Source organism: Mobula hypostoma, chromosome 14 (genome assembly GCF_963921235.1).
Source record: "Mobula hypostoma chromosome 14, sMobHyp1.1, whole genome shotgun sequence".
Classification (NCBI taxonomy): domain Eukaryota; kingdom Metazoa; phylum Chordata; class Chondrichthyes; order Myliobatiformes; family Myliobatidae; genus Mobula; species Mobula hypostoma.
Window position 1 is genome coordinate 17,245,116 of NC_086110.1, and position 27,141 is coordinate 17,272,256.

General features: G+C 47.2%; 1 protein-coding gene across 2 annotated transcripts; it reads left to right on the forward strand.

Moving 5' to 3' along the window:
• The first annotated feature begins 1,764 nt into the window (after window positions 1–1,764).
• LOC134356454 (tubulin polymerization-promoting protein family member 3-like) lies at window positions 1,765–27,141 on the forward strand. Of its 2 annotated transcripts, none has more exons than XM_063067406.1 (4): window positions 1,765–1,845; window positions 13,127–13,324; window positions 23,330–23,483; window positions 26,760–27,141. In XM_063067406.1, exons 2-4 carry the CDS (start codon window positions 13,131–13,133, stop codon window positions 26,946–26,948), a joined length of 537 nt encoding a protein of 178 aa, XP_062923476.1. In that variant the 5' UTR covers window positions 1,765–1,845; window positions 13,127–13,130; the 3' UTR covers window positions 26,949–27,141. The 2 variants fall into 2 exon arrangements, with proteins under 2 accessions (XP_062923476.1, XP_062923477.1); XM_063067407.1 differs by having other exon boundaries at window positions 1,796–1,845; window positions 13,131–13,324.

Below are 27,141 nucleotides of genomic sequence, written 5' to 3' on the forward strand. Positions count from 1 at the left end.
CTTTGTGTCGTCAGCAAATCTGGCTGCAAAATACTCGTCTTTCATCTAAGTCATTAATATAAGTTAGAAATAGTCAAGTCACGTTATCCTTCTGTTTATATCTGATTCCCCCAGACACTGACAGCAAAACATACGGTCAAGGAACACACACAAAATGGTGAAGGAGCTCACCAGGCCAGGCAGCCTCTGTGGAAAAGAGCGAGCAGTCGATGTTCCAGGCCGAGACGCTTCGTCAGGAATGGGGAAAAAGGGTGGGAAGTCTGAAATCAAGGTAATGTTTCACATTTTCTGGACAGCTTATAGAGGCCTGCAGCATACAATCCATTGAGACTGCTAGTCATCACACACCCATTTAGAGTACACTGACATTAAACGGATCCTATTTTATTCCCCTGACAGACCCCCTGACCCTACCGTTCACTTGCGCACGAGAGGCATTCAGCCTGCCAACATTCCCATGCTTGGGATGTGCGAGGAAACTGACGATGTGGAGGAAACCCACAGGGGGGCGGGGGTGGGGGTGTAGTGTGCAAACTCCGACAGAAGTCAGGATCAGACCCAGGTCAGTGGAGCAATGAGGAAAAGGCCCTGTTACATGTGCCGTTGTGTGGAGATGTGTCCACACGCTCATCTTCCTAGACTAAGTGGAACTCAGCCATGGTGACACAACCACAAGCCCATGAGCAGGATTGCACCTTCTAAAGCAGCTGCTTGCCTGGGGACCTCTGACGCAGAGGCACTGGACACACAGACTGTGAGTAATCACAGAGCCTCCTCTTCAGTCACCCTTCGGAAGGGGAAACCCACCCGGTTCTGAGGTGGTAAAGCTGCTGTCTCTCTCCCCGGAGCATTTCCCATAACCAGCTCCGATAAACAGGAGGGAACTGTAGGTCACACAGACTACTTGCAAGAAATCCACTGCCCAGCTTTCACTGTCAAGGTCTGCATTACAGGCATCACAGTTCTGTCTATGAGGGCAGTCTTCTGTACTGTTACATGCAATAAAATGAATAAGGGAAAGTCATCATAAAATTATCTTTTTTCTCTTTTTGCTTTGATTCTAATACTTTATGACATCATCCTGCATTAGAGGCTGTGGCTCATGAATCGATAACTCAGTTGGACAGTCTTTTACAAAATCCCATTGCTCTGGTTACCATGGGGAGGGGATGGATAAAGCGTCAATAAACCAAACCAAGCGATAGTTCCCTTTCAGTTAGTTCATTCCTGGGATTTGGACGTGGTGGGCAAGGCCAGCATTTAATGCTCACGCCTCATTGACTTTCCATTGATTGGCATCTGGCTTCTCTAAGTGGGCAGTACACACTGTTGTGGGTCAGACCGCACGAAGGTAGCAGATTTCTCTCCCTGAAAGACAAGACATTAGGAATGACATTGTGAATAAAGGAGCTATTTGGTGGTTTCATGACTAGTACAATCTTTTGTTAAAATATCAAATTATTAAAGTTCCTGTGATGGGATTTGAATGTCTATAGATCGGTGATTTGGGCCTCTAAATTACCAGCCCATTAACCTGACCTTTATGTTAAGATCCCAGTGATACTGTATATATGTGTCCCTTAAATCTACATTTAAGAAAGGGTAATCCTTTGAATTACTATTCTACCGAAACAAGGCTGTTGCTACTATAACTGTAACTAATGACCTGGTCACTTTGTGTTGTGCTATTTTATCACGCCCTCTTGATGTTACACAGCTTGTTGCTATGGCTACAGGAAAAACAGAAAATAACATCCCTTCACTTTAAAGGAACATTTTGTAACTGAACGGGAACAGCAGAACTTAGTGGAGAGATTCTCAAGACAACGGCGAAAGAGCTCAAAGGTGAGAACAGTGATTTCTCCTTATTTAATACATTAACTATAGCCAGATAGAGTAGGGCTTGTACAGAATGAAAGATTAAGGAGCATTGATTTGTTTTCAGAGTTTTTGCTATTTCAGATTATTTTATGCTGAGTTTGATCTTTTTATATCTCTTCCTTCCAAGATTTGTGCCATTGTCTCAGTTTTTCATGCGTTGTAACACTTCCACCAACATTTGCTGAAATGTGTCCCAGTTCCCCCAGGTCACGGTCCTTTGACCCCAGTGTTGTGTGTAGTTAGTGAAGTGATGGTGTAACACAATGAAAAGAAATTGCTTCCCTCTGGTTTGCATCAGAATCAGGACATCGCTAAGCATGAATGTTTTTGACGTCCCATCACTGTTGTTATACAACAGGGGTTCCCAACTTTTTTCATGCCATGGTCCAATACCATTAAGCAAGGGATCTATGGACCCCAGGTTATACAACAAACTAGACCATATTAAAAGGAGCCGCAAACAGCAACCAAATCATGACAGATTTTGCTTTTGATGATAACTAAGGTAATAACTCTTCGAGGCTTCAGAGGAGAGAGGCCTCAGTCAGAGAAAGCAAAGAAAAGAAAAACCCCAGATTAAGTTTTTTTTCTCCTTCCCTTCTTATATCTGCTCATTTAGGACAATAGACAATAGACGATAGGTGCAGGAGTAGGCCATTCGGCCCTCCGAGCCAGCACCACCATTCACTGTGATCATGGCTGATCATCCACTATCAGTACCCCTTTCCTACCTTCTCCCCATATCCCTTAACTCCACTATCATGAAGAGCTCTATCAAACTCTTCCTTGAAAGCATCCAGAGAATTGGCCTCCACTGCCTTCTGAGGTAGAGCATTCCACAGATCCACGACTCTCTGGGTGAAAAAGTTTTTCCTCAACTCTCTTCTAAATGGCCTACCCCTTATTCTCAAATTGTGGCCTCTGGTTCTGGACTCCCTCAACATTGGGAACATGTTTCCTGCCTCTAGCGTGTCCAATCCCTTAATAATCTTATATGTTTCAATCAGATCCCTTCTCGTCCTTCTAAATTCCAGTGTCTACAAGCCCAGTCGCTCTAATCTTTCAACATAGGACAGTAGAGATGCCAGGCAGAATAGTTGAATGCTCCTCTAATGGAGGTGTTGTGATCTCAGGATTGCTTCCCATGCCATATGCTAGTGAGGCCTGAACTAGGAAGATTATATAGTTTAATACGTGAGTTGGTGTAGGAGGGAGGGCATCAAACTTTTGGAGCATTAGACTCTCTTCCAGGGGAGGTGGGACCTGTACAGAAGGGACGACTTGCACCTGAACTGGAGGGGGAATAATATCCTAGCGGGAATTATTTGTTTGTTAATGCTGCACAATGGGGTTTAAACTAGAGTTGCAGGGGGATGGGAACCAGAGTGCCAGAAGTTAGTGGAGAGGTTGTGGAGGCAGATGTTGGTAATACCTCAGACAAAGTTAGGAATCAAAAGGTTGAGCATGGTGCGGCTAGTATCCAGAGCTGCATATATTTCAATGCAAGAAGTATTGTAGGAAATGTGGATGGTGGTGCTGAAGATGAGGTGGCTGGGCTTAGAAACAGTGGCAATGTATAATGAGGAGAGGCTGTGGATCGGGTAAAATTGCAGTCAACAGGATAAGTTGCAATGTAAAAGGCAGACAAAATTGAAAAGGGTGAATACAGGACTGAAGGTGTTGTATCTGAATGCATGCAGTACACGGAATAAGGTAGATGAAGTTGCAGCACAGTAACAGATTGGCATGTATGACGTTGTAGGCATCACTGAATTGTGGCTGAAAGAAGATTATAGCCGGGAGCTTAATGTCCAAGGATACACATTGTATCGAAAGGATAAGCAGGAAGACAGGGTGGTGGGGGGGAGGCATTGCCCTGTTTGTAAAAAATGAAATCAAATCATTAGAAAGAGGTGACATAGGGTCAGAAGGTGTTGAATCATTGTGGATAGAGCTAAGGAACTGCAAGAGTCAAAAGACCCTGATGGGAGTTGTACACAGACCCCCAAACAGTGGCAAGGGTGCGGTCTGCAAGTTACAATGAGAGAGAGAAAATGCATGTCAAAAGGGCAATGTTACGATAGACACGAGGGATCTGAATGTGCAGGTAGATTGGGAAAATCAGGCTGGCGCTGGATTCAAAGAGGGGGAGTTTATAGGAAGTCTATGAGAGGGCTTTTTCAGAGCAGCTCACGAATGAGCCCATTAGGGAAACAGTTATTCTGGATAGGGTGTTGTGCGATGAACCAGAATTGATTAGAGAGCTTAAGATAGAAGAACCCTGAGGGAAAGTGATCATAATATGATCGAATTCACCCTGAAATTTGAGGAAAAGCTGAAGTCAGATGAATCAGTATTACAGTGGAGTAAAGGGAATTTCAGAGGCATGAGAGAGGAGTTGGCCAAAATTGATTGGAAAAGAACACTGGCAGGGATAATGACTGAGCAGCAATGGTTGGAATTTCTGGAAGCAATTCGGAAGGCAGAGGATAAATAGCTGTCAAAGATGAAGAAGATGACACAATTGTGGCTAACAAGAGAAGTCAAAGCCAACATAGAAGCCAAAGAGAGGGCAAATAATAAAGCAAAAATTAGTGAGAAGCGAGAGGATTGGGAAACTTTTAAAAACCAAAAGAAGGCAGCTAAAAAGTCATTAAGAAGGTAAAGGTAGAATATGAAAGTAAGCTAGCCAATAATATTGAAGAGGATACCAAAAGTTTCTTCAGATACATAAAGTGTAAAAGAGAGGTGAGAGTGGATATCGGACCACTGGAAAATGATGCTGGAGAAGTAGTAATGGGGGACAACAAAATGGCAGATGATTTGAATAAGTATTTTGCATCAGTCTTCACTATGGAAGACTCTAGCAGTATGGTGGAAGTTCTAAGTGTCAGGGGTCGTGAAGTGTGTGAAGTTACCATAACTAGAGAGAAGGTTCTTGGGAAACTGAAAGGTCTGAAGGTGGACAAGATGGTGTGCATGCCAGGGTTCTGATGGAGGTGGCTGCAGAGATTGTGGAGGCATTAGTAATGATCTTTCAAGAATCATTAGGTTCTGGAATGGTTACAGAATACTGGAAAATTATAAATGTCACTTCACTCTTCAAGAAGGTGGAAAGGCAGAAGAAAGCCTACTTAGTCTGACCTTAGTGGCTGGGAAGATGTTGGAGTTGATCGTTAAGGATGAGGTCCCAGGGTACTTGGAGGCACATGATAAAACAGGCTGTAGTCGGCATGGTTCCCTCAGGGGAAAATCTTGCCTGACAAATCGGTTGAAATTCTTCAAAGAAATAACAAGCAGGACAGACAAAGGAGAATTGGCTGATGTTGCGTGCTTGGATTTTCAGAGTTAATGTTTTAGATCATTGATCGTTCATCAGGAGATTTCTGACACAAAGGTTTGAAACAGAAGCATTAATACTGTTTCTCTGTCCCCATAACCAGACTCAGCCCTCTGCTGTTCTGCACCTTCCTGGCGTTGCTCAGATACTGAGCAATGAGAGAGGGAGGGACGGAGGGCGAGAGAGAGGGGGAGAAGGAGGGAGGGCAAGACAGAGGGGTAGAGATACGGAGGGTGAGAGAGAGGGAGAGGGATGGAAGGTGAGAGAGAGAGGGAGGGAAGGCGAGAGAGAGAGAGAGAGGGAGGGAAGGCGAGAGAGAGAGAGAGAGGGAGGGAGGGAGGGCGAGAGAGGGGGAGAGGGAGGGAGGGCGACAGAGGGTTGGGAGGGAGGGTGACAGAGAGAGGAGGAGGGAGGGAGGGTGAGAGAGAGAGGGGAGGGAGGGAGGGTGAGAGAGAGAGGGAGAAGGAGGGAGGGCAAGAGAGGGAGAAACGGAGGGATGGTGACAGAGGGGAGAGGGAGGGAGGGTGAGAGAGAGTGGGGGAGGGATGGACGGAGTGAGAGAGTGGGGGGAGGGAGAGAGGGAGGGTGAGGGGGGGAGGGAGGGAAGGCGAGAGAGAGAGGGGAGGGAGGGATGGAGGGTGAGATAGAGGGGGAGGGAGGGATGGAGGGTCATATAGAGAGGGAGGGCGAGAGATGGGGGAGGGAGGGAGGGCGAGAGAGAGGGGGAGAGGGAGGGAGGGCGAGACAGAGAGGTAGAGGTACGGAGGGTGAGAGAGAGGGAGAGGGATGGAAGGTGAGAGAGAGAGGGAGGGAGGGCGAGAAAGGGTTGGGAGGGAGGGCGAGAGAGAGAGGAGGAGGAAGGGAGAGGGTGAGAGAGAGAGGGGAGGGAGGGAGGGTGAGACAGAGAGGGGGGAGGGAGGAAGGGTGAGAGAGAGGGGAGAAGGAGGGAGGGTGAGAGAGGGGGAAACGGAGGGATGGTGACAGAGGGGGAGAGGGAGGGAGGGCGAGAGAGAGATGGGGGTGGGATGGAGGGCGTGAGAGAGTGGGGGGAGGGAGAGAGGGAGGGCGAGAGAGGGCGGGGGAGGGAGGGCGAGAGAGAGGGGGAGGGATGGAGGGCGAGAGAGGGGGGAGGGAGGGCGAGAGAGAGGGGGGAGGGAGGGATGGAGGGTGAGATAGAGGGGGTGGGAGGGATGGAGGGTCATATAGAGAGGGAGGGCGAGAGATGGGGGAGGGAGGGAGAGCGAGAGAGAGGGGGAGATGTAGGGAGGGTGAGAGAGGGGGAGGGATGGAGGGCGAGAGAGAGAGGGGGAGGGAGGGATGGAGGGTGAGAGTGAGGGCAAGAGAGGGGGAGAGGGAGGGAGGGCGAGAGAGGGGGAGAGAGGGAGGGTGAGAGAGAGAGGGGAAGGAAGGGAGGGTGAGAGAGAGAGGGGAGGAAGGGATGGAGGGTGAGATAGAGGGGAGGGAGGGATGGAGGGTCACATAGAAGGGGAGGGAGGGAGGGCAAGAGATGGGGGAGGGAGGGAGGGCGAGAGAGAGGGGGAGTGGGAAGGAGGGCGAGAGAGAGGGGGAGGCGTAGGGAGGGCGAGAGAGGGGGAGGGATGGAGGGCGAGAGAGAGGGGGAGAGGGAGGGAGGGTGAGACAGAGAGGGGAGGGATGGAGGGCGAGAGAGAGGGGGGAGGGAGTGAGGGCAAGAGATGGGGGAGGGAGGGAGGGCGAGGGAGAGGGTGAGAGAGAGAGAGGGGAGGGAGGGAGGGTGAGACAGAGAGGGGGGAGGGAGGGAGGGTGAGAGAGAGGGGGAGAAGGAGGGAGGGCGAGAGAGGGGGAAACGGAGGGATGATGACAGGGGGGAGAGGGAGGGAGGGCGAGAGAGAGAGGGGAGGGAGGGATGGAGGGTGAGATAGAGGGGAGGGAGGGATGGAGGGTCATATAGAGAGGGAGGGAGGGAGGGCGAGAGAGGGGGGAGAGGGAGGGAGGGCGAGAGAGGGGGAGATGTAGGGAGGGCGAGAGAGGGGGAGGGATGAAGGGCGAGAGAGGGGGAAACGGAGGGTTTGACAGAGGGGGAGGGAGGGATGGAGGGTCACATAGAAGGGTAGGGAGGGAGGGCAAGAGATGGGGGGAGGGAGGGAGGGCGAGAGAGAGGGGGAGTGGGAGGGAGGGCGAGAGAGAGGGGGATACGTAGGGAGGGCGAGAGAGAGGGGGGAACGATGGAGGGCGAGAGAGAGGGGGAGACGTAGTGAGGGCAAGAGAGAGGGGAGGGATAGAGGGCGAGAGAGAGAGGAGGAGGGAGTGAGGGCAAGAGATGAGGAGGGAGGGAGGGCGAGAGAGAGGGGGAGACGTAGGGAGGGCGAGAGGGATGGAGGGCAAGAGACGGGGAGGGAGTGAGGGCAAGAGAGGGGAGAGGGAGGGTGAGAGGGGAGGGAGGGATGGAGGGCGAGTGAGAGGGGGAGGGAGTGAGGGCAAGAGAGGGGAGAGGGAGGGCGAGAGAGAGAGGGGAGGGATGGAGGGCGAGAGAGGGGGGAGAGGGAGGGAGGGCGAGAGAGAGAGGAGGAGGGAGGGAGAGGGCGAGAGAGAGAGGGGGAGGGAGTGAGGGCAAGAGAGGGGGAGGGAGGGTGAGAGAGAGGGGGGAGGGACGGAGGGTGAGAGAGGGGGGAGGGAGGGTGAGAGAGAGAGGGGAGGGAGGGAGGGCGAGAGAGAGGGGGAGATGGAGGGAGGGCGAGAGGGTTGGAGGGCAAGAGAGGGGAGAGGGAGGGTGAGAGGGGAGGGAGGGATGGAGGGCGAGTGAGAGGGGGAGGGAGGGAGGGCGAGAGAGAGCGGGCGAGGGAGGGAGGGGGAGAGAGAGGGGAGGGAGGGTGAGAGAGGGGGGAGGGACGGAGGGTGAGAGAGAGGGAGAGATGTAGTGAGGGCAAGAGAGAGGGGAGGGATGGAGGGCGAGAGAGAGAGGGGAGGGAGTGAGGGCAAGAGATGAGGAGGGAGGGAGGGCGAGAGAGAGGGGGAGACGTAGGGAGGGCGAGAGGGATGGAGGGCAAGAGATGGGGAGGGAGTGAGGGCAAGAGAGGGGGGAGGGAGGGTGAGAGGGGAGGGAGGGATGGAGGGCGAGTGAGAGGGGGAGGGAGTGAAGGCAAGAGAGGGGAGAGGGAGGGCGAGAGAGAGAGGGGAGAGAGGGAGAGGGCGAGAGAGAGAGGGGGAGGGAGTGAGGACAAGAGAGGGGGAGGGAGGGCGAGAGAGAGTGGGCGAGGGAGGGAGGGGGAGAGAGGGGGTGGGAGGGAGGGAGGGTGAGAGAGAGGGGAGGGAGGGAGGGCGAGAGAGAGGGGGAGGGAGGGCAAGAGAGGGGGAGGGAGCGTGAGAGAGAGGGAGGAGGGACGGAGGGTGAGAGAGGGGTGAGGGAGGGTGAGAGAGAGAAGGGAGGGAGGGAGGGCGAGAGAGAGGGGGAGATGGAGGGAGGGCGAGAGGGAGGGAGAGGGAGGGAGGGTGAGAGAGAGGGAGGGAGGGAGGACGAGAGAGAGGGGGAGGGATGGAGGGTGAGAGAGAGGGGAAGGGAGGGAGGGCGAGAGAGAGGGGAGGGAGGGCGAGAGAGAGGGGGAGGGATGGCGGGCGAGAGAGGGGGGAGGGAGGGCGAGAGAGAGGGGGAGGGATGGCGAGCGAGAGAGATGGGGGAGTGAGGGAGCACGAGAGAGAGTCGGGGAGGGATATCTGCAGCCTGGGAAATTGATCTGTTTTTTTTTGGGTAACTTTTCCTCATTAATTATTTTTGAACCACATCACCAGTAGTAAAGGAAGAACTGTTAGACTTGCTGGAGTTTTTCGATGCAGGTAAATGAAATGGAGCTGAACCTGTCAGAGAGAATTAGCTGGGAACAAGACACTCAATCCCACAATCCACTTTGAAACTTTTTTCCAGTTACCATATCTGCCTCCCCTATTCAACTCCTCCTCAATCTTCTCTGATTTCCCTCTGAATGTACCTAGGCTAATGCTGCTGGCTCCAGAAAGCCCATCGTTTCTGAGAACCCGTGATTACTCTGTGCCGAGAGGATTTACGGCAGACTGTCTGATCTAGCAGAGCACGTCGGTCAACTGCTATTTATGATCCTGCAACAACTACACGGAGATAGAGTTTCACCTCTAGTGCACGGCTGTTAGGGACTGCCAGGATAGAGTGCAGGAAGCAAAATCCGGATGGATGCCTCCCACACCAGTGACCCATTCTGCCCAAATCTTCTCCCACCAACTGGTGTCAAACATTCCTTTCCACCCTGTGGTGGTGCAGGCTTCTCCCTGCTGATGGCTCATGTTGTGAGTGGATAAGGGGAGAGGATCAGCAGCTCGGGTGGGAGGATTGACACTGGTCTGCTTCCGACCTGACCTCCAGGATCAAGGACCAAGTCTTGTTCCTCTTTCACATTGACATGTGTTAGGGATTCGCTGTGGCGTGTTGGCATGACAAGCAACAAAATCCAACATTCAACAATGATTAGAATGAAGAATTATATAAGAAACTGAAGTTAAAGTAGAGATATGATGTAAAGTGCGCATAAATACACCAATACCACTGTGTACTGACAGTATCAACAGCATTATAAGAAGTGGTTTCAATTGTGAAGTTCACACAGTCACTCTGTGACCACAAGGATGTCCTCCTGCTCCCCAAACACAGCCGTCGTCGTGGCTATCCCTCGAGGTTGAGGATGATGGTGTATGTTCTGTAGAAGTGGCCCACAGAGTGAAGATGCCTGTGTGTGTATTTGTTTAATGTGTACTTGATGTTGCACTCCAAGAAGCACACGATACTTCACAAATCAGCCAACTGATTCCAATGGCATGGAAACCACGACGATTGGAGCTGGTGGATTTGTTGCAGCCTTCATCCGCCTTCACAGCCGTTGAGTTTGAAGTAACTTTGTCCACCTGTTCCACCGTTGAGGTCTTGGATTGTTCTTTGTCAGGGACCTCACCCTCGACCTTACCGCCATGGGTAACCCTACCAGGAGCACAGCTCCAGACGGCATTGCTCTCGGGATCACAGGACCACACAATCTTCTCCCCCACGACAAGGTGCCAATCCACGGAGAAGGCAGGTTAGCAGGTTAGTGGGCAGCTGCAAATTGCCCCTGGGGTGTGAGTGAGTGGTAGAAGCTGCAGCAAGTTGATGGGAATGTGACGAAATATAAAGGGGTGAGAGCAGGTGCTTGGTGGTTGGTGTAGCCTTGGTGGGCCAAGGGGCTGTTTCCTGTGCTGTGTATTCATTGCTTCTTAAACCAGGACAGACATTGGCAGCAGTGGGCATGCAGCTGATGCCAGGTGATATCGTTGGCAGCAGTGGGCATGCAGTTGATGCTGGGTACTGTACACACTTATGAGATGTACATACTTGGTACATCAGAAAGCAAATGATACTTGGAGGGACAAAAATGCTTGCAGGCTAAATGCAGATAAAATGGCCAGTGCTTTCTGAACGTCCTGTCCTTATGTTACACGTGTTAGCTTAGGGAGTACTGTTGTTAAATCTATGCCAGCCATTCTGCTACTTCAGCCATGTTGATGTGGAAGTCGTAGTGAAGAATGCCAGCTGTACTCTGGAGATCCAGCAACCGTTTGTAGGGAGAAGCAGTGCACGTGTTAGAAACAGACGTAAGAGTAGACACAGTTACAGCCCAGACTGAGGATCTGGAGTCTTATTGATTTTGAAATATTTTTGTTTACTTAGAGAAGGGCACGGCAGCAGGTCCCTTTCCTTCGCAGTGAGCCTGCACTGCCCGATTACAACCACGTGACTGACTACGCTGCTAACCGGTACATCTTTAGTATGTGGGAGTTAACTGGAGCACGCCAAGGAAAGCCACACGGTCATGGGGAGAAGGTACAAACTCCTTGCAGACAGCGGCAGCGATGAACCCAGGTCACTGACACTGTACGGCATTACACTCTTGTGTCAATGGAAAAGAAGTTACCAGTTCAGAGGGATAAGTAATTTCCAGGAAGTGATTGCACTTAGAGAACTGTTTGTCGTTCAGCAGAGCAATAAATATGTTCAAACATGAATCACATCTAGTTTCATCCAGTAAATTAAATCAAAGTCTCAGTAAAATGAGGAGTAGGCTCAGATCTACTCTCCCCATCACGTTTGAACTTGCATCAGTTTAGAATCCATTCTGTTTAGAAAAGTTTTAGCTCTTTTCCTCCCAGAACACATTTATTTGGTTATTCTCAGTAGCTTTCAGTTGGTGAAAGGTTGAAATAATGAAGGTACAGTTTATTTCCAGTGCAACAATCAATGACTTGGTGATCTCCTGATCCGATCCTTATTATCCTGCTAGTCTCAAGGACTGATCTCCACTGCCCCGCTGGGGTTCTGGTGAAATCTTCTCTTCAATGCTGTCCTCCGGGTCTGACCCTCTCTCCATTTCTGCTGAGCTGATTAGATTAGATTAGATTCAACTTCATTGTCATTGTGCTGAGTACAGATACAAAGCCAATGAAATGCAGTTAGCATCTAACCAGAAATGCAAAGAATAGTGTTATTTACAAAATAACTGCGAATAAAAAGTAAGTGCTACAGCACACAAATATAAAAGTACTGAGACAGTACAATACAGATGCAATACTGCTTAGCGCTGTGATGTGAGGTTCAGCAGTGTCACAGCCTCAGGGAAGAAGCTCTTCCTGTGCCTGCTGGTGCGGGAGCGGAGGCTCCTGTAGCACCTACCGGATGGAAGGAGAGTAAAAAGTCCATGGTTAGGGTGAGATGCATCCTTGATAATGCTTTTCACCTTGCTCAGGTAGCGTTTATGGTAGATATTCTCAATGGTGGGCAATTGGGTGGCGATAATCCGCTGGGCAGTTTTCACCTCACGCTGGAGTGCTTTGCGGTCCGATACGGGACAATTGCCATACCACACTGAGATGCAGTTTGTGAGTATGCTCTGAATGGTACGACGGTAAAAGTCCGTCAGTATCCTGGGACAGAGGTGAGCTTTCTTGATGTTCCACAGGAAATAAAGGCGCTGTTGTGCCTTTTTGATCAGGATGGAGGAGTTCAGGGACCAGGTGAGATCCTCAGAAATGTGGACACCAAGGAATTTGAAGCTTGATACACGCTCCACTACAGCTCCGTTGATGTAGATGGGGATGTGAGTGTGGCTCCTAGCATGCCTGAAGTCCACAATGATCTCCTTGGTCTTCTGGGTGTTAAGGGCCAGGTTGTTGTCGGCACACCACGTGGCCAAGTGCTGGACCTATGCTTCTCTGCTGACAAATGAACAGCAAGCTGTTCACACTCTCTGTGGATCTTGAATAAATTTGGCTTTTCACTGGAAAGGCGGTGAAATAAGGTTTTTACACTCAGTAGCCACTTCATCCGATACTCCTCTACAGCTGCTCATTAATGCAAATATCTAATCAGACAATCATGTGGCAGCAACTTATTGCATAGAAGTATACAAGCATGGTCAAGAGGTTCAGTTGTTCTACAGACCATATGTCAGAATGGGAAAGAAATGTGATTTAAGTGACTTTGACCGTTGGTGCCAGATGGGGTAGCTTGAGTATCTCAGAAACTATGAAATTTTGGGATTTTCGTGTAAAACAGCCTCTACGGTTTAAAAACTTCCAAACTGTGTCAGTTCTGTGGGTGAAAACATCATGCGAATCAGAGGTCAGGCTGGTTCAAGCTGACAGGAAGGTGTCTATAACCCAAATAACCACACGTTCCAACAGTGGTGTGCAGAGGAGCATCTCTGAACGCACAACACATTGGACCTGGAAGTGGATGGGCTGCAGCAGCAGAAGACCATCAGCACACACTGAGTGGCCTCTTCATTAGGTACGGGAGGGGTCTGACAGTGGCCTTGTGCATTTCCGGCAGTAGGCTCTGCAGTAGACGACTTCATTTCTTTCTGTATTCATCAGGAAGATGGCTGAGGGAAGCACAGTGAACATGCATATGCTACATGAGTCATTCAAGAAGTTTGCGGCCTATGGAGACACCAAAGCCACCGGCAATGAAATGACTGGAAAAAACTGGGCCAAGCTGTGCAAAGACTGCAAAATCATTGATGGCAAAAACATCACCTCAACAGACGTTGACATAGTCTTTTCGAAAGTGAAGTAAGTAGCTGATAATGTACAAATCAGAAATACACCACTCCCTGCATTGACTAATTATGTATTGCCCACATGGCCGAGCTGAATCTTTTGACAAACTTCCGCGATACGAAATACTACTTTTAAATTTGATAAGGCTATGCTTGTTCAGTTGAAACAGCTGAAAGGAAGACCCATTGTTTACTCTTTTACCAGTGCTAAACATTTGTGAAAGTATCAACCAGCTGCTATAAGAGGAACACTGTGGCTCCATCCACAACAAGCAGGGTTTTCCACTGGCCAACCACTTTAATTCCAATCCCCATTGCCAACCCAACATGTCAGTCCGTGGCCTCCTCTACTGGCACAGTGAGGTCACTCTCAGGTTGGAGGTGCAATGTCCCATAATCTCTCCAGGTAGCCAGATGCATAAACATCCATTCCTCTGATTCCCTTTAATTTCTGCCTCCTTCCCCTTCTCTCTTTTCCCATTCTCCATTCTGGTTCCATCCTACCCCTCCTCTTCTCCTCCCCTGCCTATCAAGAGCAAGAAGATAGGACGTGAGAGAACAGGACAAATCAGGTGTGACAGTGGATAAGGGTGTATGGAACCGGAGGAGATGGCAGAGGTACTTAATGAATACCTTGCTTCAGTATTCACTACAGAAAAGGATCCTGGCAATGATAGGGATGACTTGCAGCAGACTGAAAGGCTTGAGCATGTAGATATTAAGGAAGAGGATGTGCTGGAGCTTTTGGAAAGCTTCAAGTTGGATAAATCACCGGAAACAGACTGGATGTACCTCAGGCTACTGTGGGAAGCGAGGGAGGAGATTGCTGAGCCTCTGACAATGATCTTTGCATCATCAATGGGGACGGGAGAGGTTCCGGAGGATTGGAGGGTTGTGGATGTTGTTCCCTTATTCAAGAAAGGGAGTAGGGATAGCCCAGGAAATTGCAGACCAGTGAGTCTTACTTCAGTGGTTGGTAAGATGATGGAGAAGATCCTGAGAGGCAGGATTTATGAACATTTGGAGAGGCATAATATTATTAGGAATTGTCAGCATGGCTTTATCAAAGGCAGGTCATGCCTTACGAGACTGATTGAATTTTTTGAGGATGTAACTAAACACATGGATGAAGGTAGAGTCGTAGATGTAGTGTATATAGATTTTAGCAAGGCATTTGATAAGGTACCCCATGTGAGGCTTATTGAGAAAGTAAGGAGGCATGGGATCCAAGGGGACATTGCTTTGTGGATCCAGAACTGGCTTCCCCACAGAAGACAAAGAGTGGTTGTAGACGGGTCATATTCTGCATAGAGGCCGGTGACCAGTGGTGTGCCTCAGGGATCTGTTCTGGGAAACCCTACTCTTTGTGATTTTTATAAATGATCTGGATGAGGAAGTGGAGGGATGGGTTAGTAAATTTGCTGATGACACAAAGGTTGGGGGTGTTGTGGATTGTGTGAAGGGCTACAGTGGGACATTGATAGGATGCAAAACTGGGCTGAGAAGTGGCAGATGGAGTTCAACCCAGATAAGTGTGAAGTTGTTCATTTTGGTAGGTCAAATATGATGGCAGAATATAGTATTAATGGTAAGACTCTTGGCAGTGTGGAGGATCAGAGGGATCTTGGGATTTGAGTCCATAGGACACTCAAAGCTGCTGCGCAGGTTGACTCTGTGGTTAAGAAGGCATACCGTGCATTGGCCTTCATCAATTGTGGGATTGAGTTTAAGAGCCGAGAGGTAATGTTGCAGCTATATAGGACCCTGGTCAGACCCCACTTGGAGTACTGTGCTCAGTTCTGGTCGCCTCACTACAAGAACAACATAGAAACTATAGAAAGGGTGCAGAGGAGATTTACAAGGATGTTACCTAGATTGGGGAGCATGCCTTATGAGAATAGGTTGAGTGAACTCGGTCTTTTCTCCTTGGAGTGACGGAGGATGAGAGGTGACTTGATAGAGGTGAACAAGATTCTGGTAGGCATTGATTGTGTGGATAGTCAGAGGCTTTTTCCCAGGGCTGAAACGGCCATCACGAGAGGGCATAGTTTTCAGGTGCTTGGAAGCAGGTACAGAGGAGATGTCAGGGGTAAGTTTTTTTTAACGCAGAGAGTGGTGAGTACGTGGAATGGACTGCCGGTGACTGTGTTAGAGGCAGAAACGATGGAGTCTTTTAAGAGACTTTTGGATAGGTACGTGGAGCTTAGAAAAATAGAGGGCTATGGGTAAAGCCTAGGTAGTTCTAAGATAGGGGCATGTTCAGCACAGCTTTGTTGTCATAAGGAGGCAGCAGGGAACAGACCCAAGTGCAAGACACAGACACTGAAGTACCAGGGACAGGACTAGGATGCAGGGTGAGGGCAAGGACATGGACACGAAAACTGGGAACCCGGAACAGGACTGGACAAGAGAGCTAGGAGCCCGGGCTTGGACTCTGAGCCAGAGACTGGACAAGGACCCAGTACCTGGGTCTTGCCTCTGGCTCAGACCCCAGAACTAGGCAGGGCTAGAGACTCAGGGCTTGGGGTCTTGAAGTTTGGCTTAGGGCAAGGCTCGAGGCTTGGGGTCTTGAAGCTTCACTTGGGGTGAGGCTCGGCTAGAGTCTTGAGGTCTTGCAGCTCCTCCTGGGCAGGGCGCAGTACTCCTCCCGACACAGGCGAGGGACAGAACCCACCGCAGGGTAACGGCAAACTGGCCTGACTTACCCAACGGAGGCAAGGTACAGGAAGGGACATAGATACAGGGTGGCTCCAAGACAAGACTTCAGGTGAGGCGAGAGTTACAGACCAGGCGAGGCCAGGCTTCAGGTGAGGAAACAGAAGGCAGGGGAAGGGATACAAGGAGCAAGAACAATCCAGCTGCCGCACCCTGGTCTCTGGAGGTATTTATGCAGCCAACCTCAACCAGGATCAGCTGCCTCAATTAGTGCTTAACAGGGACAGAAACAGGGTAGACAGGAAAACCTGGAGCAAGGGTCGATGGACCAGACTGTGAACTGGAATGCGGACTTCACGGACCGGACCGGACCATGACATTTGTGGGCTGAAGGGCCTGTATTGTGCTGTAGGTTTTTTATGTTTCTATGTTTCTAACCTGCCTCTGATGTCCCTCTTCCTTCCTTTCTCCCATGAGCTAATCTCGTCTCCTATCAACACACACAAAATGCTAGAGGAACTCAGCAGGCCAGGCAGCACCTTGGAAAAAAGTACAGTTGACATTTCAGCCGAAACCCTTTGTCCTGTCATGATTGTTCTTGATAAATTTTTCGATCGAAGTGGCTTGCCATTGTCTCCTTCTGGACAGTGCCTTTGCAAGACAGGTGACCCCAGCCATTATCAATACTCTTCAGAGACTGTCTGCCTGGTGTCAGTGGTCGCATAACCAGGACTTGTGATATACACCAGCTGCTCATACGACCATCCACTACCTGGTCTCATGGCTTCATGTGACCCTGATATTTTGTGGGGTGGGGGCTAAGCAACTGCTACTCCTTGCCCAAGGGAGACCTGCAGGCTAACAGAGGGAGGACCACTTTGTACCTCCTTATATCTCGCTGAAATTTAGAGCGATTGGTGGGGGGGGCGGGATCTCATTGAAACCTTTCAAACGCTGAAAGACCTCGACAGAGTAGATGTGGAAAGCATGTTTCCCATGGAGGGGGAGTCTAGGACAAGAGGGCACAGCTGAAGAAAATGGGGCACCCATTTAAAAGAGAGGTGTAGAGAAATCTCTTTAGCTGGAGGGTGATAAATTCGTAGAATATGTTACCACAGGCAGCTGTGGAGGCCAGGTCGTTGGGTGTATGTCAGGCAGAGCTTGATCAGTTCTTGATTGGATGTGGCATTAAAGGTTATGGGGGAAAAGCTGGGGAGTGGGGCTGAGGGGGGGAAATAATTAGCTATGATTAAATGGCAGGGCAGACTTGGTGGGCTAAATGGCCTAATTGTGCTCCTGTGTCTTATGGTAGTGATAACTCTGCAACACACCACCCAAAATATAAAACTTGCACTGTCTGTTCTGTATGCCAGTATTTCATGTTCTTACAAGTAACTTAAAGGGTCAAGGAGAAATATCAGCAGTTGACCAAAAGCAGTTCATGCTCCAGTGTGTCTGACAAAGCAGAGCATAGAGCGTTATCTGATGAAAATAATCCTCCTTGCTCTGTGAGCTGATGCCTGATCCTCTGTACATTTTCAGCACGACGTGTTTTAAGAGTATGCACATTCTCTCCCTATTGCCAAACAGACTGAGGTTACATTTACTGAGGTTAGCATAAAAGTTCATCATGACTGATACAATAGCCTAATTTACTTATCTGTATCTCCTTCCAACACCACAGAAGGCCATTCAGCCCATTGACAATGTTAACTTCCAGAGGTGTGCTATTCCCACACCACGTTTCCCTGGTAACAGGGCAGTCAGTGCCAACTGTACGATGTGCTCTGGCTTTCGCCCACATACCAACGACGTGTGGTTAGAGTTACTGAGCTGTGGGCATGCAATCCTGTTGCCAGAGGCATTACGAGACCTGAAGGCAGCACAGCACAATCCTCACTGATCTGATTTCATGTAAATGACACGCTTACTTGTATGCTTTGATGTACATGAGACAAATGATGGAGGATCTCGGCTAACTGGGTTGGGTAAAAACATTTGCGAGACGAAAGAATTGAGTGTCTGGATTGCTTAATGCCTAGATCAGCAGTGAATCATGATACTGCCCTCTACCCTACTGCTGTAAACACAAGACTACGTGGTACTGCCCTCTAGTCTACTGCTGTAAACACAAGACTACGTGGTACTGCCCTCTAGTCTACTGCTGTAAACACAAGACTACGTGGTACTGCCCTCTAGTCTACTGCTGTAAACACAAGACTACCTGGTACTGCCCTCTAGTCTACTGCTGTAAACGCAAGACTACGTGGTACTGCCCTCTAGTCTACCGCTGCAAACACAAGACTACGTGGTACTGCCCTCTAGTCTACTGCTGTAAACTCAAGACTACGTGGTCCTGCCCTCTACCCTACTGCTGTAAACACAAGACTATGTGGTACTGCCCTCTGGTCTACTGCTGTAAACACAAGACTACATGGTACTGCCCACTACCCTACTGCTGTAAACTCAAGACTACGTGGTCCTGCCCTCTACCCTACTGCTGTAAACACAAGACTATGTGGTACTGCCCTCTGGTCTACTGCTGTAAACACAAGACTACATGGTACTGCCCACTACCCTACTGCTGTAAACACAAGACTACGTGGTACTGCCCTCTAGTCTACTGCTGTAAACACAAGACTACGTGGTACTGCCCTCTAGTCTACTGCTGTAAACACAAGACTACGTGGTACTGCCCTCTGGGCTACTGCTGTAAACACAAGAAAACACGGTACTGCCCTCTACCCTACTGCTGTAAACACAAGACTACGTGGTACTGCCCTCTAGTCTACTGCTGTAAACACAAGACTACTTGGTACTGCCCTCCAGTCTACTGCTGTAAACACAAGACTACGTGGTACTGCCCTCTAGTCTACCGCTGCAAACACAAGACTACGTGGTACTGCCCTCTAGTCTACTGCTGTAAACTCAAGACTACGTGGTCCTGCCCTCTACCCTACTGCTGTAAACACAAGACTATGTGGTACTGCCCTCTGATCTACTGCTGTAAACACAAGACTACATGGCACTGCCCTCTACACTGCTGCTGTAAACACAAGACTACCTGGTACTGCCCTCCAGTCTACTGCTGTAAACACAAGACTATGTGGTACTGCCATCTAGTCTACTGCTGTAAACACAAGTCTACGTGGTACTGCCCTCCAGCCTCCTGCTGTAAACACAAGACTACATGGTACTGCCCTCTAGCCTACTGCTGTAAACACAAGACTACGTGGTACTGCCCTCTAGTCTACCGCTGTAAACACAAGACTACGTGGTACTGCCCTCTAGTCTACTGCTGTAAACACAAGACTACGTGGTACTGCCCTCTAGTCTATTGCTGTAAACACAAGACTACATGGTACTGCCCTCTAGTCTACTGCTGTAAACACAAGACTACGTGGTCCTGCCCTCTACCCTTCTGCTGTAAACACAAGACTACGTAGTACTGCACTCTAGCCTACTGCTGTAAACACAAGACTATGTGGTACTGTCCTCTGGTCTACTGCTGTAAACACTAGACTACGTGGTACTGCCCTCTACACTACTGCTGTAAACACAAGACTACGTGGCACTGCCCTCTACACTACTGCTGTAAACACAAGACTACGTGGTTCTGCCCTCTAGTCTACCGCTGTAAATACAAGACTACGTGGTACTGCCCTCTAGGCTACTGCTGTAAACACAAGACTACGTGGTACTGCCCTCTAGTCTACTGCTGTAAACACAAGACTACGTGGTACTGCCCTCTAGTCTACTGCTGTAAACACAAGACTACGTCGTACTGTCCTCTACCCTACTGCTGTAAATGCAAGACTGCGTGGTACTGCCCTGTAGGCTACTGCTGTAAACACAAGACTACGTGGTACTGCCCTCTAGCCTACTGCTGTAAACACAAGACTACGTGGTACTGCCCTCTAGTCTACCGCTGTAAACACAAGACTACGTGGTACTGCCCTCTAGTCTACTGCTGTAAACACAAGACTACGTGGTACTGCCCTCTAGTCTATTGCTGTAAACACAAGACTACATGGTACTGCCCTCTAGTCTACTGCTGTAAACACAAGACTACGTGGTCCTGCCCTCTACCCTTCTGCTGTAAACACAAGACTACGTAGTACTGCACTCTAGCCTACTGCTGTAAACACAAGACTATGTGGTACTGTCCTCTGGTCTACTGCTGTAAACACTAGACTACGTGGTACTGCCCACTACCCTACTGCTGTAAACACAAGACTACGTGGCACTGCCCTCTACACTACTGCTGTAAACACAAGACTACGTGGTTCTGCCCTCTAGTCTACCGCTGTAAACACAAGACTACGTGGTACTGCCCTCTAGTCTACCGCTGTAAACACAAGACTACGTGGTACTGCCCTCTAGTCTACTGCTGTAAACACAAGACTACGTTGTACTGCCCTCTCGTCTACTGCTGTAAACACAAGACTACGTGGTACTGCCCTCCAGTCTACTGCTGTAAACACAAGACTACGTGGTACTGCCCTCTACCCTACTGCTGTAAACACAAGACTACGTGGTACTGCCCTCTAGTCTACTGCTGTAAACACAAGACTACGTGGTACTGCCCTCCAGTCTACTGCTGTAAACACAAGACTACGTGGTACTGCCCTCTAGTCTACTGCTGTAAACACAAGTCTACGTGGTACTGCCCTCCAGCCTCCTGCTGTAAACACAAGACTACATGGTACTGCCCTCTAGCCTACTGCTGTAAACACAAGACTACGTGGTCCTGCCCTCTACCCTACTGCTGTAAACACAAGACTACGTGGTACTGCCCTCTCGTCTACTGCTGTAAACACAAGACTACATGGTACTGCCCTCCAGTCTACTGCTGTAAACACAAGACTACGTGGTACTGCCCTCTAGTCTACTGCTGTAAACACAAGACTACGTGGTACTGCCCTCTCGTCTACTGCTGTAAACACAAGACTACATGGTACTGCCCTCCAGTCTACTGCTGTAAACACAAGACTACTTGGTACTGCCCTCCAGTCTACTGCTGTAAACAGAAGACTACGTGGTACTGCCCTCTAGTCTACTGCTGTACACCACGAGGCTCCGTGACTTAATAGTAGAAGAAAATTCTGAATCAAGGGTTGTTACCACCCTGCACCTTCGTTTTATTAGCAATACGCCTAGTGCTGATCTTAGCGCATAACACATCAGCATAAACAAGATGGAGACAGTGAGGGTCGTACATTGCAGGAGGACCCTGTGGGCAGTCAAGTTTCTGACAATTAAACAGTTTGGTTTTCCTTCATGTGTGCAGTACAAACATATAAAACAAATTATACTTATGTCTCATATCACTCATATACTTATAAGAATTTTGATGACAAGAGCTAAAAGTAAGACACAAGCTGAAATAGGTAAAGAACAATGTGGTTTTGTGTAAGACAGAGGTACAAGAAATGCGATATTGATGTGAAGGATACTATCAGAACGAGCTATTCAAGTGCAAGAAGATTTATTTGTTTGTTTTATCGACTACACAAAAACATTTGATAAAGTGAAGCACAATAAATTATTTGAAATATTACAGGAAACTCTAGATCTAGATTCGAAAGACCTCCACCTAATCAGAAATCTGTACTGGGAACAAACTGCCACTGTAAGAATAGATGGAGAAGTTAGTCTGTTTACGAAAATCAAGAGAGGTGTTAGACAAGGGTGTGTTTTCTCCCCTGATTTGTTTAATGTGTACAGTGAAACAATATTACAAAAAATAAGAGACATCTTGGGAATCAAAGTTGGCGAGGAAAACATCAATAATGTCAGATATGCAGATGACACTGTGTTAATTGCAAGTACAGAGGAAGAACTACAAAACTTAATTGATATACTTGTTGAAGAAAGTGCAAAAATGGGTCTATCTATTAATTGCAAAAAGACAGAATGTATAGTGATAGCCACAAAGAAGGAGAATCCTATCTGCAGGCTGAAAATAAACAGGGAAGACATCAAACAAGTACAGAACTTTTGCTACTTAGGAAGCTGGGTGACATCAGATGGCAGGTGCAACATGGATATCAAAAGAAGAATAGGGATGGCAAAAGACACCTTTACGAGAATGAAGAGTATACTGACCAATACTAAACTAGGCATGACAATCTGCTTCAGAGTACTGAAATGTTACGTTTACCCAGTTATATGGATCAGAATGTTGGACAATATCCAGTAATGAGGAAACGAATTGAAGCAGCAGAGATGTGGTTTTTGAGGAGGATGCAAAGAATATCATGGACAAAATGAATATCTAAGGAGGATGTCATGAACAGAGCAAGCACGAAAAGAGAAATAATGTATGAGATCATGAAAAGGCAACGTAACTTCATTGGACATGTGATTAGGAAAGAGGAGTTAAAATGCACGGTAATTATGGGAAAGATTGAAGGGAAGAAAGCAAAGGGAAGGCAAAGGCAAATGATGATGGAGACAGCAGCCAGAGAACTGGAAATGAATACCAATGAATTGATCCACTTGACCCGAAACAGGAGTGTGTGGGCCATGGCAGTCAAAGCTCAAACTGGGCATGGCACCTGATGATGATGACTTTAATGACTTAGTCAAACTAAGGATTTAATAAACCTTCTTTATATCATAAATAACGACTCACCATTTGGCCTGGGTTCTCAGGATGCTTGCAATAACCCATCTTAGTTTCAAGGCTGTTCTGATAACCTATCTGTGTGTGTTGTGGGCAGAAAAGAGACTGTCTCTAGCATTTTCAAGGGAATTGATAAAACACACAAGATCAATTTTGTTTGACCTTTGTAATTGACTTTCTGTGTGCATCACAGTATAGAAAAGGCTGTGACTATCTTTCTTTTGAAGACTTGTCAATCGCACTGTTAGCGAACCATTCTTCCTTTATTCACGAATAAAGATATTCTCTAGTCACTTCAACATTCATGTCCAACTTATTAGTGACCAACTTTAATTGAAATTTCTTAGCAATTAATTTCCCTTACACAAATAAAGCTAATCTTTAAAGGTTTTTAATCTTTACCTTTTCTCTCTAATTTCCCATTATCTCCCCTCAGATTCGATCTCTTCATCTATACATTAGGGTCAATATCTATACATCAGATCATATTCCTTAAAACTTCAAATACTATTTCTGAAATTGGTCTATTATAATAGTATGATGGATGTCTCATTTGAAAAGTGTATATAATAAAGAAAAGTATTAACTGTTCAAGTGATTTGCAAATTCCAAATTCTATACATGAGGAAGTTTAACTGATGCACATTTTAAACATGATATAATGATATAATGATTTAATTCTTATCGCCATTTAAAAAACCAGAAATGAAGTATTTTAATTACATATGCACACAGGGCCAAAACAGCTCGCATAATCACCTTTGAAGAGTTTAAAGATGCTCTGGCAGAGCTGGCCCCAAAGAGATTCAAAGCCCGAAGTAAGGAGGAAGCTACTGAGGCTGCTTACAGGCTGATTGCAGGGAAAGAGCCAGCAAATGTTGGTGTGACGGTGAGTGAATCTGCAGAGACTCTCCAGTGAGGGAAAGAATGCCACCTAGCAAGTTTGAACTGTTTTCATGCATCATGGGATCAGCAGACACAGGCCATTGTTGCTGAGGACAGGGGATGAGGCAACATCAAATAATAGGGCAGGAAAACGTAAGGCGGTTCACCAAAACTGCCGCGCAAAGTCTTGAATGCTTTGTGAATTTGAATTTCTGACTACAGTCATCATTTGCCTTAGTGCCTTGTGCATCTGAATTTCTGATGATCCACTCTCACTGCAGTTGCAAACGAAAATACCCTGAATGGTTCTGTGCAGAAAAATTCATAAGATGATCAAAGTATACCACATTAATCGTGATCGATTTATCTAGTTTTATCTTAATTTTATGCACGGTATATTTTTTACAGACATTAACTTGTCCCTTTCTATGTTAAAGATGAACAGTGAATCCACATGTATGATAACTGTGTCTAATGGCATTTAGCTGGAAAAGAACAGGCTGACAAACAATCTTGCCTTGTCTTTTTGTAAGTTTACATCCATACAAACATATAACTGCAATCAGGTTCATTACTTTAAACACACCATTCTGTCCCCCTTGCATCTATAACTCCCCAAGGCTGGCTGGCCTGCTATCCTGAAATAACTGAAAGCACTGTGCTTCCTACATCATATGAAACTGTTAGCTTAGGTAGCTTCTATAAAAGTACCCACGAAAGTCTTAGGAGGTGTTGCACTGGTTTATCTATCCCCTGAGAGGGTACGTCCAAATGCTTAGTTTTGGACACTTCTAAAGATACATTTGCTAGCACCATGAAATCAAATAAAATACAGAGAAACTATCTCTCTGGCTACATAGGCCTCCCCACCTTTCCATTTGCTCTCTCTCCCTCTGTGTCCCAAGAAGATTTGAGATGAGATCTCATAGGGACACTAGCTCCACATTGCTTTGTACGTGTATGGTTTGCTAACAGCAGAGACTATTCGTACAGAGGGGATCAACACAATGAGTTTGAGTCTGAATAACAGGTCTCATGCGGTTCCTGAGGCTGTGGAGGCAGCAGAGTTTGGCGCTTGGGACTGATGGGTAGGTCCCCTTTAACTGACTTATTCTGTCTGTTCTGTGGGTATCTATGGAGGCTCCCACCAATAACACACAAAATACTGGAGGAATTCAGCAGGTCTGCTACCATCTGGAATGAAGATTCAGAGTTTTGGGCCGGGACTCTTCATCAGGACTGGAAAAGAAGGAGGAAGAAGTCAGAATAAGAAGCTGGGGGTAGGGGGACGAGTACAAGCTGGCAGATGACAGATGAAACCAGGTGAGTGGGAAGGTGGGTGTCACCAGTCTACCTTGACACTTTCATCACCTTTGCCTCCTGCCCACACCACGAACATTGTGACCAGATCTTGTAAGATTATGACGTTCCCAACAGTAGGTGAATGTTAACTCACCCCATTTCCGTAATCCGATATTCAAGTCCTGATCCCAAATCCCCTCTGATTGAGCCGCTGATCTTCCTCAATTCACTGTCTATAGTGAACCATCCTTCACCCATCTCGTCTCCGGGTGCCCGCATAAGGTGACTGGCAGGGGGTTGCCACAGCACGGGGCATCTCCTTCATCTTGCGGTGATGTTTTGACCCACAGAAGAGTTGTTGCCTGAGCAGTATTGCCTTTTTCAGGTCAGAACAATATCTAGCCTTCTGGCCATCTAATCCTCCTTTTCATCAGCAAACGGCAATTTTATGGTGTGTGCTTCATCTTTAACAGGGAGTTTGCTTTTAGTTCCTTTATTTTCCGGGACTTTTTAAGCATGAATTATATGAAAGCAGAAGAAATATCTCCTTTTGGGCATACTCTATGACCTCACTATTAACAACACTACACACAGACAAAGCAGCACAAATACTGCCCCATTCATCAATCTTCTCTCTCCCAATCGGAAAGACTCCCCTTGCTCTACCCATCCTCCCATCATCTTTTCTACTACTGAGAACTAACTTATCTTGTTGCTCTTTGAGTTCTGATGAAGGTCTTTGGAGCTGAAACATGCATCTTGTTTCACCTTCGGCCTGCTGAGCTTCGATTCTCTTGTTGTTCTCTGCTGTTTTCTTACGGCTAGAAAAAATATAACCTGCACATCATTGTCTGGGCAAACGTGAATATATATTTAAATAATGATGAGGGGGGTCTCGGCACAAAACATCAACTGTTTACTCTGTCTATAGGTGCTGCCTAATCTGCTGAGCTCCTCCAGCATTATGTGTGTGTTGCTCTGGATTTCCAGCATCTGCAGAATCTCTTGTGTTTATGTATGTTTAAATGATTGGTTACTCTGAACCCGACATATTCACGTATGTGAAATATAATTAAAATTGCATTGATCAAAAATGGATCACTTCTGTTGGTTACAGTGTGAAAATATCAAATTGTGACTCAACAAACAGACGAAAATCTGCAGATGATGGAAATCCTGAGTAAGAGTCACAGCCCAAAACGTCGACTGTTTACTCAAACATTTTGTGTGTGTTCAATTCATTCACATGTTAAAATAAGATTAGATATTATTTAAATTAAAATTGCAAGTTCATAAAGGCTGGTCAGTTTTAGAAATCATGTATCCGTGACATTTGTTGCCAATTCTTTATGTGATTTCATCAAACAGACGTTGTATTTCGTAATAAAATCCCTATGATGATGGATTAAAATACATGTACATTGCACCTATTATTTGAATGAGGACAGGCTGTTCTGAGACGAAGGAATTCTGCAGCATAGCCAAAGTCTTATCATTAAACAGAGTTAAGAAGGAGTTAGATATTCTCCTTGGGGCTTGAGGGGTCAAGGTATATAGGGAGAAAACGGAATACATACATTACTGAATTTGGATAGCAACACAAAGATTGCAGATGATGGAACCTAGAACAAAAAGCAAATTGCAGGAGGAACTCAACAGGTCAGGTGGCATCTGAACTGGGGAATGAACAGTTGACATTTTGGATCAAAATCCCTTATCAGTTGACTAAATAATCAATCGTATTCAATGGTGGAACAGGTTCAAAGAGCCAAATGCTGCCGCAGAAAGAAGAAATTTCACAACTTATGTCGGAGTTAATACACCTGATTCTGATTATGATGGTTCTATAATTGTCACTATCTTATGAGCTGGTCATGAACCCAGGTATGGGCCTGACTGGATCAGAAAATAACAAAGTGGATGAAATGAACTTCTAACTTAATTTTCTTCTTTTAACCAAGTTTTATTTTGTTTTTAGAAAGTAACGAAGACTGGTGCTGTTAACAGGCTGACTGACACGTCCAAGTATACAGGATCCCACAAGGAACGATTTGATGAAGGTGGAAAAGGCAAAGGGAAGATTGGTCGAGAGGACGTATTCGAGAATACAGGTTATGTGGGAGCCTACAAAGGAGCTGGAACATATGATGGAAAGGCAAAATGTTAAACGTGATTTCTGGTTTATTTGGCTTGGTTAACCTGCTAAAGACTTAGTAAAATGTATAATCATTCAGCTTTAACAAGCTTTTAGTTGAAAATAATTATAATATATAACATGATTTTCAGTATGGAAACACAGATTTACGCTAAATCTTTCTGTATTTTATGTAGAAATTAGTCCTTTAAAAATAAACATTTAA

Coding starts and splice junctions, on each gene's coding strand:
- LOC134356454 (XM_063067406.1), top strand. CDS start 13,131: ATGGCTGAGGGAAGCACAGTGAACATGCATATGCTACATGAGTCATTC. Junction 13,325..23,329: donor ATAGTCTTTTCGAAAGTGAA/GTAAGTAGCTGA, acceptor ATATGCACACAG/GGCCAAAACAGCTCGCATAA. Junction 23,484..26,759: donor CAGCAAATGTTGGTGTGACG/GTGAGTGAATCT, acceptor TTTTGTTTTTAG/AAAGTAACGAAGACTGGTGC.